The sequence below is a fragment of the Notechis scutatus genome, chromosome 4, assembly GCF_049901735.1.
Source record: "Notechis scutatus isolate UNSWTSFEM ecotype Mainland chromosome 4, rNotScu1.2, whole genome shotgun sequence".
In the NCBI taxonomy this organism is placed as follows: domain Eukaryota; kingdom Metazoa; phylum Chordata; class Lepidosauria; order Squamata; family Elapidae; genus Notechis; species Notechis scutatus.
Window position 1 is genome coordinate 77,169,352 of NC_142012.1, and position 17,471 is coordinate 77,186,822.

Below are 17,471 nucleotides of genomic sequence, written 5' to 3' on the forward strand. Positions count from 1 at the left end.
TATCAAAAGTGGATTTACAACTGACAAAAGCCAAGAGCATGACTTAGAACAGGATGTTTCACTGGGTCTACCAAAGAAATTGGCTGAGATTTTAAAATTTAAAAGGGAAATACAGATGACAAACATAGAGAGTGACCTGGATATATTTTTCCCTATTGGATTTACAAAAGAGGCTTGTTTAAAGCCTAGAAAAACTCTTGTGTCATAGGATAAAGAAGAAATTAAGATAAATCAAATCCTACAACAATATTTGAATGAACCAAAGATTAAGTCTGTTAGAAGTAAAAGAAAGGGATATAAATATGGTTTATTTGATCAAGATTATAATAAGATGTAACCTCTGGCTACCCATTTTTGGGCTTTCTGTTGACTTCAGGACTGAAAATATGATTTATGGATTTGTTTATAATTAAATATGAGATATGGGATAAAGAGATAAATATAACTTTAGAAGAGTAACTACAATTGTTTAAATTGTGATGGTGAAAGTCGGAAGTCACTTCCTCGTGTATTTCTTTTCTCTTTATGTTTTCTAAGCTGTTTTCTTCTTTCTTTCTTTCTTTTTTATACACTTTTCTTTCCTTAAGTTTGTATCCTACTATTTTAATCAATTTGGGAATACGGCCATTGAATATCATCATTTATTCTGCCCATGTTTACGTTAAAAGGACATTTCCTAGCGTATCTTCCTGATATTGTTTGACCCTCTGTTTCATTTCTGCAGCAATGAAGATTTTTGTAACAACTAAAAACTCTCAGAGCCAGGGAATTGAGGAAGCCTTGAAAAACCGCAAATTTACAGTGGATAAGATGAGTACAGAAATAAATGAAATAATCCGTGTATTGCAGCTGACTTCCTGGGATGAGGATGCTTGGGCCAGCAAAGTAAGTGTGCTGTGTAGGTTGAGAGTGAGTTAGGATTAGACATGAACCCATATTTAAAACAAACAAACAAGCAAACCACAAGTACTAATTTATAGAATGATGTCAGTTAATTTTGGTATATGAATTTACCTTTAGGACAATGCAATTCCTTTGTTAGCAGAACATTAAATATATGCAGATTTCCAACAAAATTGAATGACTATTTGTTTTAAAATTGCATCTCCCGGCAGGGACACAACCCAATAAGCAAATGAAGTATCATAATCTGGATGTTACTCTACATCAGTGTTTTTCAATCTCACCCATTTTAAGATGTGTGGACTTGGGGACATCCTAAGGGCATCTCGGGAGTTGAAGTTCCTACATCCTAAAATGATTGATGTGGACTTCCTTCCTGGAGTCAAGTTCTGAGATGGACACCTTAAAATCCCCTCAGATTTATGACTTGAGACCTAAATTGGTTAAAACGGAATTTTTGGTGTTGGTTGAAAAGCTGCAAATTTCCAGTCAGCCAACCAGCACAAATGGGTTTGACTGTTTTCAGAGACTTTTAATTATTTTAATGGGTTGAGAGCCATAGAGCTGTCAAAACATCTCAGAAGCTGTGCATTTCTATCCAGTTTCCATGTAAGGATAAACTATGATTTAGCAGAGGGTGTCCCTCTGGGAGGAGGTGGTCTGAAGGACTGAGCCCCTTTCTTCTGCTCTGCTGGGAAAATTAATCAACATTTAATTTCGATTTGGTGGCCTAGAGGTGGTGCTCTCGCCTCACAATCTGTGAGTTCGATCCCACGTCAAGGCAGATATTTCTCTCTCTGGCACACTGAGAATACATCTGCTGAACAAAACTCCACACTAGCGACAGGAAAGGCACCCAGCCATTAAAACACTCTGCTAGCTCCGTTCAGTTGCACAGACTCCACCCCTCAAGAGGTTATGGGGTCATTAAATATAGATGATTTAGTTTCGATTGTGCGGCTTTCTGACTTACTGTCCTAGCATTGTATCTCCTGCTATCTGTAAACTGACTTGTAGGATAGGATAGAAAAGAATTAGAATTAGAATTAGAATTAGAATTAGAATTCTTTATTGGCCAAGTATGATTGGACACACAAGGGATTTGTCTTGGTGCAAATGCTCTCAGTGTACATAAAAGAAAAGGTACATTCACCAAGAATCATAAGGTACGGCACTTAATAATAGTCATAGGGTACAATAAGCAATCAAATCAAGCTAGGAAACAGTCAATATAAATTGTAAAGATAAAAGCAACAAAGTTACAGTCATACAGTCACAAGTGGGAGGGGATGGGTGATAAGGAGTGATGAGAAGATTAAAAGTAAGAGTAGTAATTTGTAGGGTATTTAAAAACAACATATTGATTTAAGCATAAATAGATAAGCACGTAGAGTTTAGTCACACTTTGCTTCCTTGGAATTGCAGTCTCCAAATCACTGTTTGTACTAAATCACGAATCTGTGAAAAAGGAGTTGAATTCTGACTTATTAATCATTGTGATAGACAGAAGGAAGAACTGTGATTATGTGTGAGTCTCTGCAGAGGATGGCCCTTATCGCTTAGGACTGCAAGCAGATTAGCCCGCTATTAATTATAATTTCTTTCTTAGAACTACTACTTATAAATATATCTATATATATCTTTCTCTTTAATTTTCTCCTTTCCCCTCACCCTTTTAGAAGGTAAGATCTCTTCCTCAACCCACAACTGCTGCCTTTTCTACTAAAACAGAAAAGCATGACTCGGGGGGTGTTTGCTGTGTGTTGTGTGGTTTCCTGTGTGGCGAGTGTTACCCTTCAGGTAGTCCTCGACTTTACAGCCATTGCTTTAAGTGACTGAAATTACAACCAGCACCGAAAAAAGTGACTTACAATCGTTTCTCACACGTAAAGACCATTTGTCGGCCAAGTTTCAAAAACTGTAAAAAAATTATTAGGAGCAAACATGTCGGCATGATCTGTTTGCAGCCGATTCTGAGATGCGTAATTCACTGTCACCCTTGATCCTCATTTCCCCACCCCCTCTGGGTGCATCGTAATTCATATTCTCCAACCGAAACATGTCCATAGCCAAGAAATCATCAATTACATTCTCCAATTAGTGATTTGCGGGCGGCAGAAACTCCAGTCGCTTAGTTACGATCTTTGCAAGATAATAATGGAATGCACTTTCGGTTCCAAACTGCTGCAATGCTCTTTCAAATTCCACCCCCTCCCCACGTCTGTTCGTGGCAACCCTAAAACAGGCATAGAAATGTTTTTTGAGTTGACACCATTGCAGCGTCCCCATGGCCACGTGATCGATATTCAATCACTTGGCAGCTGACTCATATTTATGACGGTTGTTGATGTCCCAGGATCATGAGGTCTCCATTTGTGACCGTAATGCCCTTGTTGGAGTCTGACTCTGAGGGGGAGATTGAGCAGCTGACAGGGAGTGGGAGTGTGGCTCCGGTGGCTGTGGAGGAAACTGGGGAAGGGCACAGTCCGGCTGGGCATTCAGAGGAAGACCCAGGGCCACCCCTCTTCATCCTAGGGCACATGCAGGGAGGAATGGAGAAGGGAGCAACATGGCTTACAAGAGAGAAAAAGGCCTTGATCCCTTTCATTGGTTGTGACTTTGTTATTTTTGTGTCATGCCCTGGGTCATCACAGTGACCTTCCCAGTTGGTTTCTGACAAAGGAAGTCAATGGGGAGGAGAGAGCAGGATTTCACTTAACAACTGTGGCAAAGATGGTCGCAAAATGGGCCACAACTCACTTAACAACTGTCTTACTTAGTGACAGAAATGTTGGGCTCAACAGTGGCCATAGGTCAAGGACTACCTGTACTCACCTTTTGTCATACCCCTGGTGGTGACTGACTCTGAGGAAGAGGAGGAACAGCCAACAGGGAGTGGGAGTGTGGCTCCAGAGGTGGTGCAGGAGGCTGGGGAAGGGCAGAGGCCAGCTGAGCAGTCAGAGGAGGATCCAGGCCCACCCCTATCCATCCTAGGAGATGCAGGGAGGAGAAGATCAGGGAAAAGCGAGGTCTACTCAAGAGGAGATTACCATGATCCTCCTCGTGGCTTGCAGGTGGGAGCTATGTATATAAGTTTGCAGCTGTGCAATTAGAATTTGCAGGAATCAATTTAGTGTTCACCTTGAAAGAGGTTTATCTTTGCTGGCATTCTTCCCATGGACTTTTCTCAGTTATTTTCCTGGAGTTTATGATTAGTTATCTTGGTTTGCTTCGAACTCTCATCAATGCGGTTTTGTTTTGGTTTTCTGTTTGCCTCATTATTTACTTTTGTGACTTTAAACTGTGCCTAATAAAACAGTGAATTTTAAGTTGAAGGCCTTACCGGACTTTAATGTATGTTTTGGGTTATTTTGAGAGACTACGGGTTAGTGTCATGCCCTGGTGGAGTCTGACTCTGAGGAAGAGGAGGAACAGCCAACAGGGAGTGGGAGTGTGGCTCCAGAGGTGGTGGAGGAGGGTGGGGAAGGGCAGAGGTCGGCTGAGCAGTCAGAGGAGGATCCAGGCCCATCCCTCTCCATCCTAGGTCACGCAGAGAGGAGAAGATCAGGGAAAAGCGATTTAGTTTAGTTTAGTTTATTGTCATTGCACCTTGTACTCAAGAGGAGATTACCATGATCCTCCTCGTGGCTTGAAGGTGGGAGCTATGTATATAAGTTTGCAACTGTGCAGTTAGAATTTGCAGGAGTCAAAATGTGATGACCCGTGGTCTCTCAAAATAACCCCAAACTCAAAATAACGACGTGGGAAAATACCCAAACAAAGCTGAATACCATACATATAAATACCCACGAAAACTTAAGAAAACATATGTATGTATGTATGTATGTGTATGTATGTATGTATGGTATGCAGCTTTGTTCGGTATTTTCCCACGTCATTGTAGTTGTGCTTTTAAAGTTGTAGCAACATTTCGGCAGAATCTCATCTGCCATCAATCAGGCTTTGAAAGCAATGTATCGATGGAGAATACCCCAATGAAACCTGAATACCATACATATAAATACCCGTGAAAACATAAGAATATATATATATTTGTTTTCAAGTTTCGCCCGAATTGCCCCACATGTATGGCATTCAGCTTTGTTCGAATTATTTTCCACGTCATTGTAGTTGTGCTTTTAAAGTTGTAGCAGCGTTTCGGCAGAATCTCATCTGCCATCATCAGGCCTCTGCACAGTGTTCATCCAGTGAGCCCAGACTTCCACAGTGGTCTCAGATCCAAATTTTAGGGCCAGCCTGAACCCAGAAGATATATATACCGTATTTGCCGTATCTGGGTGACTGGGCGTATAAGACGAGCCCCCAGCATTTCCACTCAAAATATAGTTTTTGTATATACTCGCAGTATAAGGCAGGCCCCCCGCCCAGGCATGCTTTCAGGCAAAGTCGTCTCATCGCGGCACCCAAATACGGTAAGGATTGTAACACTTGGGGTATTCTGGATATAATTCTTGATTGGCACCCCCAACCCCTTTCCCCCAAACTTACAAAGCCACCAAAATGTTTTTAGAGAGGCAGCTTCGCCTTTCTCCAGGCTGGCACTCAATTCCTCTCCCTTTCTTCTTTGTGACAGCCCCGGCGTGCGTGCCATCGGGACTCCAAGGGTGGGGGATGGACAGCTGCCAACCTCTCTCTCTCTCTCTCTCTCTCTCTCTCTCTCTCTCTGTGTGTGTGTGTGTGTGTGTGGTGTGGAGGGTAATTCCGGCTATCTCTCTGGCCTCTGCTCGGTTTTAAGAGTGGCTTGGCGGTTCCCAAGTGGCGCGCTGGCAGGAGACGCGGCGCCGGGTGGGCTTCCGGTGCAGGAGGCAGAGTCTTTCTCTCTTAAGCGGGGGAGGGGAGGAGGGGACAAGAGGAGGGACGGAGACGGGACAGAGGGGGCGGGAGGAGGGCGCTCTTCTTCCACCACCACCGGACCCTTTTCTTCCCAAGGGACCCTGGAAAGCAGCTCGGGAGCCGGGTGGCCCTGCCCAGCGGGGTCCCATCGAGGCTTCCTGGACACCCCCGCCCCAAGCACAGCCCTCACGGTCTTTCAAGAGGGAGGAGCGAGAGGAGCAAATTGCCGCCCGCCCCGCTGCCCAGAAGGAGGGCGCCACAGTCCCCCCACCCACCTTCTCCCCCCACTCCCCAGCGGGCCATTCTGTGACTCGGGGCTGGCACAAGCGAAGCGGCCCCGCCAGAGACCCTCCGCTCCACCCCCCACCCCACCTCGAGATTGGCCTCCGCCCAAGCGCCCAGGCCGGGCGCGGAGGGTGGGGCTAGGTGGGTGGGAGGAGGAAAGAGACTTCGGCTGGGCTTGAAGGGGCTTCGCAAGTTGGAGCTCCGCTGATAAACTCTTGCAGTGACAATGTATTTACGGTATAAAATGACCCCCACTTGGAGCATGTTTTTAGGGCAAAAGTCGTCTTATACGCAGCCAAATCATATATCTTGAACACACCTAGACCTACATACTGTGCGTGAAAATCTACGAAATATATACACATATATGTGTGTACACACACACACACACACACACACACAATGTGTGTATATATATATGTATGTATGTATGTTTTCACGGGTATTTGTATGTATGGTATTTATATATATATATAAATGAGAAAAAGACACTGGCTTTCGATACCCCAGGATCAGTTGTCCCCAAATGAGAGGCAAATTAACTCGAGAAAGAGAGAATATGTCTAATTATTACAATTATTCCAAATCCTCTGGGCAAATACAAGGGCTGCCCACAGTGGACATGAGGAAGGAGTACAGACTCCTCCATCGCCCTCCTCTTTTGGCCCGGCTTTCCCTTTCTTCCCTTTCTCATGGTGACCCCGGCTCTTCCTCCAGCATTTTCTTGAGGTTTCTGTAAGGACCGAGAATCACACGGACCATCATGCCTCTCTGGGACTGCGGCTGAAAGAAAAAAAAAAGACGGCCATGGGAAAAATCGAGTCCACCTCCTCCCGGCAACGAGACCCAGCCTGCTTTGCGCGGACTCCTTCAGCGACACGGGTGCAAAAGCCCAGCTCTCTGCCCGGTTGGTGTCACAAGCATTGGGCTAGCCAACGGCCTGCTGCAAGGAGCCCCAAGCTTGGGGCTCACATCAGGACAGGTTATTTGAAGGTCCACCTTCTCCACTTACATCTACCAGCCCACTGGAGAAGGGGGTTCTGAGCGAGGCTTTAAATCACGGCGGACTCCTTGTCCCTTTTGATTAGGCTAATGTGAACTCCTCTCATTCACCTCCAGCAAAAAAGTCCGGCAAACAGTCTCAAGGGTGAATTTACATACAGCCCTTACCAGGCTGGGAGAGCTGCCAACCGGAGGTAGCTTCCAAGCACACAGCCACACTATAGCAGCAAATTCTTGGCAAAGTCTCTTGAGAGTGCTGCAGACAAAATCTTCACACTAATTAAACGAACTAATTGTCTCCTGCAAACCCCACTCCCCTTTCGCTCCTCTTTGATTCCTCTGGGAGGCGGGCCATTCACCATCCACCTGAGCCTTTACTCCCGGAGTGGAGAGCCCTAGTTCCTTAATTGTTTCCCTTCTCCTGGCAGCTCTGTGCATGCGCACACACTGGGTTCAGGCTCCAGCTGTTCTTCTTCCCCACGATCTCTGACTCTGAAGGCAGCTGATAACTGTCCGGACGGTCTGGCCCCATCTCTGCCTCCGGCCTTAGAGCCCATTCAGAGCCTTCCCCAGACTCAGGACTGGCCCATGTTCTCCCCAACTGCCATAACCATGGGTCGCTTGCCAGCTCCACTGGCCATTGGCTTGACAATAGACTATACAAGGAAAGGAACATCAGGAAAAGGCAAGCCATTAAGGTTTTAGAAGATGAGCATAAAAGACTTAAAAAGAACTACAGAAAATGCCACAGAAAAGACATTATTCAAAATTGGACATAATTAAACACAAAATCGGTCAAATAGAGAAAGAAGAATTAGCACAAAAATTAGAAGTGTTAAGCAGAACTACTTTGAAGATGCAAACAAACCAGGTAGTTGGTTAGCATACAGAGTTAAAGGAGAAAGAATCAAGGAAAATATTGCAGTTAATAGATGATCAAGGTCAAGTTTGCTATGGCAACAAAGAGAAAAAAGGAAATTATTCAAGACTTCTATGGGATATTAGGGTTCCTCTTAAGGAGGTCCATCTGGTGGGGCCAAGTAAAAGGACCTTCTTGGTGATAGCTCCTCGCTTTGTTTCACGGTCCATCTGTTCCACTTAACATCTGCCCAGCCACCAGAGAAGGGAGGGGAGAGTACGCTATGGGTCCTCTCTCTCTTAAGTCCATCTGGTGGGACCAGAAGAAGGGCCTTCTCAGTGGTGGCTCCCACCCTGTGGAACATCATCCCCTGCAGAGATAAATTGGCCCTCACTTTGACAGTCTTTTGAAAGGCCCTGGGCTTGGGGACCCCAGGGTGGTAGGAAGCCTTGTTGGAGCATGCCCTTGTTGGAGTCTGACTCTGAGGGGGAGATTGAGCAGCTGACAGGGAGTGGGAGTGTGGCTCCGGTGGCTGTGGAGGAAACTGGGGAATGGTACAGTCCGGCTGGGCATTCAGAGGAAGACCCAGGGCCACCCCCTCTTCATCCTAGGGCATGCAGGGAGGAATGGAGAAGGGAGCAACATGGCTTACAAGAGAGAAAAAGGCCTTGATCCCTTTCATTGGTTGTGACTTTGTTATTTTTGTGTCATGCCCTGGGTCATCACAGTGACCTTCCCAGTTGGTTTCTGACAAAGGAAGTCAATGGGGAGGAGAGAGCAGGATTTCACTTAACAACTGTGGCAAAGATGGTCGCAAAATGGGCCACAACTCACTTAACAACTGTCTTACTTAGTGACAGAAATGTTGGGCTCAACAGTGGCCATAGGTCAAGGACTACCTGTACTCACCTTTTGTCATACCCCTGGTGGTGACTGACTCTGAGGAAGAGGAGGAACAGCCAACAGGGAGTGGGAGTGTGGCTCCAGAGGTGGTGCAGGAGGCTGGGGAAGGGCAGAGGTCAGCTGAGCAGTCGGGAGGATCCAGGCCCATCCCCTATCCATCCTAGGAGACGCAGGGAGGAGAAGATCAGGGAAAAGCGAGGTCTACTCAAGAGGAGATTACCATGATCCTCCTCGTGGCTTGCAGGTGGGAGCTATGTATATAAGTTTGCAGCTGTGCAATTAGAATTTGCAGGAATCAATTTAGTGTTCACCTTGAAAGAGGTTTATCTTTGCTGGCATTCTTCCCATGGACTTTTCTCAGTTATTTTCCTGGAGTTTATGATTAGTTATCTTGGTTTGCTTCGGAACTCTCATCAATGCGGTTTTGTTTTGGTTTTCTGTTTGCCTCATTATTTACTTTTGTGACTTTAAACTGTGCCTAATAAAACAGTGAATTTTAAGTTGAAGGCCTTACCGGACTTTAATGTATGTTTTGGGTTATTTTGAGAGACTACGGGTTAGTGTCATGCCCCTGGTGGAGTCTGACTCTGAGGAAGAGGAGGAACAGCCAACAGGGAGTGGGAGTGTGGCTCCAGAGGTGGTGGAGGAGGCTGGGGAAGGGCAGAGGCCAGCTGAGCAGTCAGAGGAAGATCCAGGCCCATCCCCTCTCCATCCTAGGTCACGCAGAGAGGAGAAGATCAGGGAAAAGCGATTTAGTTTAGTTTAGTTTATTGTCATTGCACCTTGTACTCAAGAGGAGATTACCATGATCCTCCTCGTGGCTTGCAGGTGGGAGCTATGTATATAAGTTTGCAACTGTGCAGTTAGAATTTGCAGGAGTCAAAATGTGATGACCCGTGGTCTCTCAAAATAACCCCAAACCCAAAAATAACGACGTGGGAAAATACCCAAACAAAGCTGAATACCATACATATAAATACCCACGAAAACTTAAGAAAACATATGTATGTATGTATGTATGTGTGTATGTATGTATGTATGGTATGCAGCTTTGTTCGGGTATTTTCCCACGTCATTGTAGTTGTGCTTTTAAAGTTGTAGCAACATTTCGGCAGAATCTCATCTGCCATCAATCAGGCTTTTGTATAGTGTTCGTCTGTGAGTCAGACTTTTACAGTTGTTTCAGTTTTAAATTTGGGGCTAGCCTACTGCTGTGCCAGAATGGTTTTTTCTTCATCCTGATTGGTTGGGAGTCTTGGTCTGTGTTTATTGGTCTTGGAGTTTGATTGGTGTTTCTAATATCTTCTGTCTGTTTTGTGGCTTTTTTTGTGTGTGTCTTGATTGGCTGGCAACATTGTGTTCCTGTATTGGAAGCTCTTAGTGCAGCTTGGCTCCAAGTAAATGGACAGCTATCATTTGTTAGGAAGCTAGGTTTCATCTGGGTGCCTGGTTGGAATGTGTTTGAGCTGGAGGTATCAGGGGGGATCTGTTTGTGCCCAGGTATTAGCCTGGCTAGTGGTGTGGAGATTTTTTTGTTTGTGAGTGCAGGCTTCCAAATAATTGACAGTCTGGTGGAATCATCTCTTCTATTCATGCTTTCAGGTCTTTTTTCAATCTCTATGGCTTCTCTGATAATTCTGTGGCTGGGGTTTTCTATAGTGGCTAGGGTTTTGGTGCAGTTGATGCTATGAACTGTGGCTTTCATGTGTTGGACTAGTGATGAAGTGTGTTCCAGCTTTTTGACTGCATTTTTGTGTTCATCCAAGCGGGTACTAATTCTTCTATTGGTCTGTCCAATGTATGTGGGCATGATGCACAGGGGAAAATGTGTGTATATAACCAAGTATATATATATACATATATATATATATATATGTATATGTATATGTAACTATATGTATATATATATATATATATATATATATATCGTGTGTGTGTGTGTATGTATGTATGTATGTATGTGTATATATATATATATATATATATATATGTATATATGTATATATGTATATATATATATATATATATATATATATATATATATAGTCATTGAAATCTTTTCACGCTCCAAATTGCATCTTGTGGTGTGATGCAAGGTTTGAAGAACCCAGCTGGGTATCTGCTTTGTGTTTTGATTGTTACGTGGTGCTGTGGTGATTGGCAAAAGAGCATTTTCTATTGGACCTTGACTTTGACCTTCTCATGGGCTCTTTTGAAACATTTCCATGGCAGTCCAAAGGTGTGTTGGTGTGAATAGAGAGACTACACTTTCTACGCTTGTAGGAACCTTCATATTGCTGGTGTAGTCAGCCATCATTTTATCTGAGAAATAAGAACTAGGAAATGAGGGACTTTTAGAAAATTTATAATCCAGTGCTATATCTAATTAATCCATGGGGCACGGCATCATCTTTTTTCCTTCTCTTTAATGCGTTTTGTTGTTGTTGTTAGTCACGAAGTTGTGTCCGACCCATGGACAACATTCCTCCAGGCCTTTCTGTCCTCTACCATCTTCTGGAGCTCACACTTACTGCTCCAGTGACTCCATCCAGCCACCTCATTCTCTGCCATCCCCTTCATCTTTTGCTTGTTCCCAATATTCGGCTCTTCTCCAGGGAGTCCTTCTTTCTCATGAGGTGGCCAAAGCCTTTGAGTTTCCTCTTCAGGATCTGGCCTTCTAAAGAGCAGTCAGGGTTGATCTCCTCTGGGACTGACCGATTGGATCAACTTGCTGTCCAAGGGACTCGCAGGAGTCTTCTCCAGCCCCAGAGTTTAAAGGCCTCCATTCTTTGGCGCTCAGCCTTTCTTATAGTCCGACTTTTTCACAGCCCTACATTACAACTGGGAAAGCCATAGCTTTGACTCTACGCACTTTTGTTGGCAGGGGGATGTCTCTGCTTTAATGCCTTAGATACCAATAAATAAGAATAATCTCACCGGCCATGGAGGGAATGGGCAGAGAAGGGTGCATGGGGGTGTTGTCTGTGGCTATTATTCTATTTTTCTGAGGGGAAAGATTTAACACTTCTTCTGAATGCCAACCTATTTCTTTTTCTCTGGAGTGTTCTGTGCTTGGAAAACAATGGATCTCAATAAGGCCTTATAGAGTGCATGCCCTATACCTCATGCATTTTGAGTAACAGAAATGCGCCCGATGTTTCATACGCGCGCAGCTGACCAATTCCATGAGTTGGCTTCTTCGCGGGAGAGCATTGCCTGCAAACCCAAGAAGACTTTTGCATTGTAAATTGCATACAACTAAGTTGGATTTTGTTAGTTCATCTATGAGGATAATCTCCTGTTTTCTCCTTTTCCCGCAAAGGACACGGAAGCCATGAAGAGAGCTCTGGCTTTAATCGATTCCAAGATGAACCAGGCCAAGGGGTGGCTGAGGGACCCCACTGCTCCCGCAGGTAATGTGGACAGAGATCGAAATGGGATGGGACAATATGAAAGAATATTATTCAAAAGAGAAATATGGGGGGAGGGGGAATGCAACCAGGACTAAATTAAACCCCTTTGCTGCGGCCCTTGTTAACCCGGGCAATGATAATCTGGTATGGGAGTCCTTTTATGTTGTCTTGTGGTGAATGAATCCTGGATATTTTTAGTTTGATTGTTTAGTTTAGTTTAATTTAGTTTAGTTTATTGTCATTGCACCTTGTACAATGAAATTAAATGCCATCTTCAGTGTACATTATACATCTCTATATATAAAAGCGAAAGACCACTCATGCATCATCACAAAATCTCCAGAACTGTAAAGCCTACAAACTTGAAATTTGGCACGTATATTCCTCTTGGCTTCTAGGTGCTCACTAAGAAAGGATTTTTTGAAATGACCATCAGAGCATTAGTATTTCGTATATTATTATTAACACCAGGGATCTTCAAACTTGACTGCTTTAAGACTTGTGGACTTCAACTCCCAGATTTCCTTCTCCAGTCATATTAGCTCAGGAACTCTGAGAGTTGAAGTGCACAAGTCTTAAACTTGCCAAGTTTGAAGACCCTTGATTAACACACTCTGATGCTAAGGAGTTCTACTCCCCCTCCCCACCTGAAAAGAAATCTCTTCCAAATGCAAAACACAAGCAGAGGAGAGGAGTTTCAGTTTCAGTTTTAGTTTCACAGCATCAAGCAGCTTTAGTACAGAACAGTTGAGCTAAGCCATGCCCAGGCTCCTTGCTGTCTCCTTGTTCACACAGCAATACGGTTTTCAGTTTCCAAACAGCCCTCAACTCTCTCACACACTGACAGGGTGCTAGCCAGAGGAATACTGGTGGATGCTGGTAGGTAGAGGCAGAATTCCCCACCCCACCCCATTTTCCTCCCCAAAAACTAAGCCCAGCCACATAGTTTCGTTGTGAAGCATGGGTATCAAGCTAGTAAAAAAATAAAACACAAACACACATCCTTCGCATTCTATACAGTTGAATTGAAAACCCCTGACACTGCATTAATATTGCCCTATACAGTAGAATTCAATGGCGTTACTGCCCTGGGATAGAAGCTGTTTTTCAGCCCATTTGTCCTTGTTTTTATTGTCCTGTACCATCTGCCAGATGTTCAAAACAAGGGTGCCCAGGATGAGATGGATCTTTGAGAATGTTTTCAACTTTGAGACTTGTCTGGCTCGAGTGATCCCTTCGGTATACTTTCTGGTGATAGACACCTCCAGTATAGCTCTGAAGTCCACCAATCTTCAGGTTACCAAGGTTGTAGACCAGGGGCTGGCTGAGGAATTCTGAGGAATTCTGGGAGTTGAAGTCCACAAGTCTTAAAGTTGCCAAGGTTGGACACCCGTGTTGTAGACCCCTGCGTTAGTGGGCAAGCTGCTCCAGAAGAAGAGTTTGGAAATCTTTGTTTATTTTGTTAAGTTTTCCAAAGAATTTAGCTCGTCATCTTCCTTAATTAATATTCTGGAATGGTTTCTGATCTTGGTGATTGCATATTTATTGCTGTATTAGCATAACTCATTTGTAAAGAAATACAATCCATATTTAAATAATTATACTGTATTTGAGCAGAACTCTATAATTAATTAAATCAATTTGTCTCCATCTCCATTTGATTATGTTGGCCCCAAAGTGCTGATCCAATTGTGAATTGATGGAATAACTTCTGACACATGCCATGCTGTGCTGTTCAGATTAATGTAACCAACTCATTTTAACTATATTATAGTTAAAGTAATAGTAAAATAGCAATAAAGTTATAGTAATATTAGTAAGACAAATATTGGCTCCAGATTTGCAGAATTTTATTTATTTTCTTTCCCAAGTCTTAACACCTAAACATTTTTTTAAAACCCAATGGGTTGCATTTGACAGGCAGCTAACGAGCTGTGGTGGTGGTGTGGTTAGAGTGCAGTATTGCAGGCCAGTTCTGCTAACTGATGGCTGCCTGCAATTTGGTAGTTCGAATCCCACCAGGCTCAAGGTGGACTCAGCCTCCCATCCTGCCGAGGTCGATAAATGAGGACCCAAAATTGTTGGGGGCAAGAGGCTGACTCTGTAAACTCCTTCAAGAGGGCTGTAAAGCACTGTGAAGCGGTATATAAGTCTAAGTGCTGTTGCTAATGAGAACTTGGCCTGCAGGTTCCTAGTATTAGCTCCAGCAACAACTGTGATGACCCAGGGTGGGATACAAAATAAACACAGTCACAAAAAACAGGTGAAGTCCCTTTTATTCCTTCACTTTGCTCCCAAACTCCAAATATCCTTGACTGGAGACAAAAAAAACTCCCACACAAGCAGTTACAAGAAGGAGGAGATGCCGTTTAAATTATAAAGAGTAAAAAAACAACACAAACCAAGCAAGATAAGGGCTTGAAGATGTCCACAGATATCAGAACACACACTGGGAAGGACGGCAAACTCAGAGAGGAACAATAAACTAGAGATATTTCCACGCTTTGTTTCCAGCACTCACCAGTACGCATGTCTGTCCTTTTATCCAGTTGTCACAGCTGCAGCCCATGAAGAGGATCAAGGCCCTCTCCTCCCCAGTAGACCACGTCTCTCCCTTATCCTCTCCTCCTTGCATGCCTTAGGATGGAGAGGGGATGGGCCTGGGTCCTCCTCTGACTGCCCAGCCGGCCTCAGCCCTTCCCCAGCCTCCTCCACAAGCTCCGGAGCCACACTTCCACTCCCTGTCGGCTGTTCCTCCTCTCCCTCAGAGTCAGTCTCCACTAGGGGCATGACAACAACTGACATGGTTGAGGTGCCAGCAGTTCATCTCCAGTGGTAGATTTGGTCAAGCCAAGGATACTATCAACCTCTGGCACCAGCTCCTCTGGAACATGGGATAATTGACATGGGGACATGCTTTTTACTCTCCTTCATCTGTTACTGAATTTGCTGCCTGTTATTTTGGCCCAACCACTCCTTGTTTAAGAGAATGTGGATCTCGGAACTTTAAATTCTATTCATTTATCCATGTTATTGAGTTTTGTTTTGTTTTGATAGCAGAATTGACCTACTTCCATCAGATATATGGCCTCTATTCACCCCATTCTTGCTTCCTAGGGGACGCTGGTGAACAAGCCATAAGACAAATCCTGGACGAAGCAGGAAACGTTGGAGAATTGTGCGCAGGTAAAGAACGCCAGGAGATTCTAGGCACTTGCAAAATGTTGGGCCAGATGACGGATCAACTAGCTGATCTTCGGGCCAGGTAACCAACAAATAACAAACTTTGTCTTTCTTAAAAAAAAAAAAAAAGCTAAAATCACCCACAGGAGAGAATTTATATCTCTTTATTTTACTAGTACATTAATACCATGTTTCCCCCAAAATAAGACCGTGCCTTTATATATATATATATATACATGCAGGTCTTGGCGTGTTCGGGTCTTTTCCCATGTAAGATTGAAAGTATCTTGGTGATGTTTCGACGAGGTCCCACTCGCCATTTTCAGGCTGGTGCTTTCGGCTTCGTGCTTGTGCGAGCAAAGCATGATCGGAGCTGCCGTCATAAAACATAAAAACATAAAAGATACTCTCAATCTTTCATGGAAAAAGACCCGAACATGCCAAGACCTGCATATGTGTGTGTGTGTGTGTGTATGTGTGTGTGTGTGTATATGTTTTCTTAAGTTTTCGCGGGTACTTACATGTATGGTATTCAGCTTTGTTCGGGTATTTTCCCACGTCATTATAGTTGTGCTTTTAAAGTTGTAGCAACGTTTCGGCAGAATCTCATCTGCCATCATCTGCCAGAAGCCTGATGGTGGAGCTGCCCTACTACTTACCTTTGAACAGTTGTAGCCAGGCCTCGCACACCCCGACACCTGCCTTGCCAGCCCATTTCTTCTGCAGCCAGCACGACTGGCAAGGCTTTCCTGAAGGCCTTTCTGCCGAAATGTTGCTACAACTTTAAAAGCACAACTATAATGACGTGGGAAAATACCCGAACAAAGCTGAATACCATACATACATACATACATAGATACATATGCCACCAAAAAAGGCACCAGGTCTTATTTTTGGGGGATGCCATCCACTGACTAAACTAAACTTCCACGCATCGCTCCCAGCCTTCTTTTCCAGTGGTGGTATTCTACTGGTTCTGCTGAGCTGGTCGTGGTGATGAGCAATGGAGGTTCTCTCCGCCACTCTGCTGTTGGGCCCACCTGCCCACTTGGGCTCCCGTTCTCACCTTTATCCTCCGCTTTTGAAGCGCAGCTGCGTTGTGTGGCACAGCAGAGTGCCACGCGCCAGCTGCTGAAGCGACCGGGGGAGTGCAGGCTTGCAGGAGGTGAGTTGGAACACCTCTGCGCCTGCGCAAAGTGCACACTTCACCCACGCGCGCACGCAAAATGTGTGCATGTGCACATAGTGTGCCCACCAAGCCACACCCATCGAACCGGTGGTAAAACTTTTTGAATCTCACCACTATCCTTTTTGCTGTCAGAGGCCTTCAGGAATTTCTTCTGTGGATGGCAAGGCTTTTCTGAAGGCCTCTGCAGCCAATAACAGAGCTTTGGATCGATCCAGAGCTTTGTTATCAGCTACAGAGGCCTTCAGGAGAGGCCTTCAGAAGAAATGGGCTAGCAAGGCAGGTGTCGGGGTGTGTGAGGCCTGGCTATAACTGTTCAAAGGTAAGTAGTAGGGCAACTCCACCACCCCCATCCGCACCCAAGCTTAATTTTTACCCATGCCCTCTGGAATGGGCGGGGACTTAATTAGGGCTTATTTTGGGGGTAGGGCTTATATTGGGCGCACATCAAGCTAGGACTTACTTTCAGGGTAGGTTGTATTTTCAGGGAAACAGGGTAGAGGTGGAAAAAACTTGTTCAACTTTCCTAGCATTCTGCTTGTCAAATTTTCATGGAGAATTTACATCAGTTTACAGTTGCTGGATTATGTAAAGAAAACAAATACAAGTATTCCTTGACCGAAAACCATTGCTTAACAACGGTTTGAAGTTGTGACATACCCCTCTAAACCTACTTACAACTGATTTCGGCCACATCTGCCTCCCCAACAGTCATGTGATTGTACTTTGGGCAATATTGTGAGGGTTCCTCATGATGCATCATTTCTCTTCCCTATGTAGCTCTAAGATGAAAGGTCCATAATCCAGAAGATGGCAGATAGCGGGGTTGGGTGGGGGTGTTCTATTATTTAGTTAGTTAGGGGAGGTTTGGCCTTATCTAAGC

General features: G+C 44.5%; 1 protein-coding gene across 4 annotated transcripts in view; it reads left to right on the forward strand.

Moving 5' to 3' along the window:
- VCL (vinculin) overlaps positions 1-17,471 on the forward strand; it is an 82,376-nt gene that overhangs the window by 34,611 nt on the left and 30,294 nt on the right. For 2 of the 4 annotated variants that reach the window (XM_087963888.1, XM_087963890.1), the window contains exons 6-8: positions 725-885; positions 12,129-12,219; positions 15,337-15,484. In XM_087963888.1, coding sequence (XP_087820014.1) covers positions 725-885; positions 12,129-12,219; positions 15,337-15,484 — 400 coding nt within the window. Of the gene's footprint in view, positions 1-724; positions 886-12,124; positions 12,220-15,336; positions 15,485-17,471 lie in introns of all 4 variants that reach the window. The other 2 variants (XM_087963887.1, XM_087963889.1) reach the window with 1 other exon arrangement.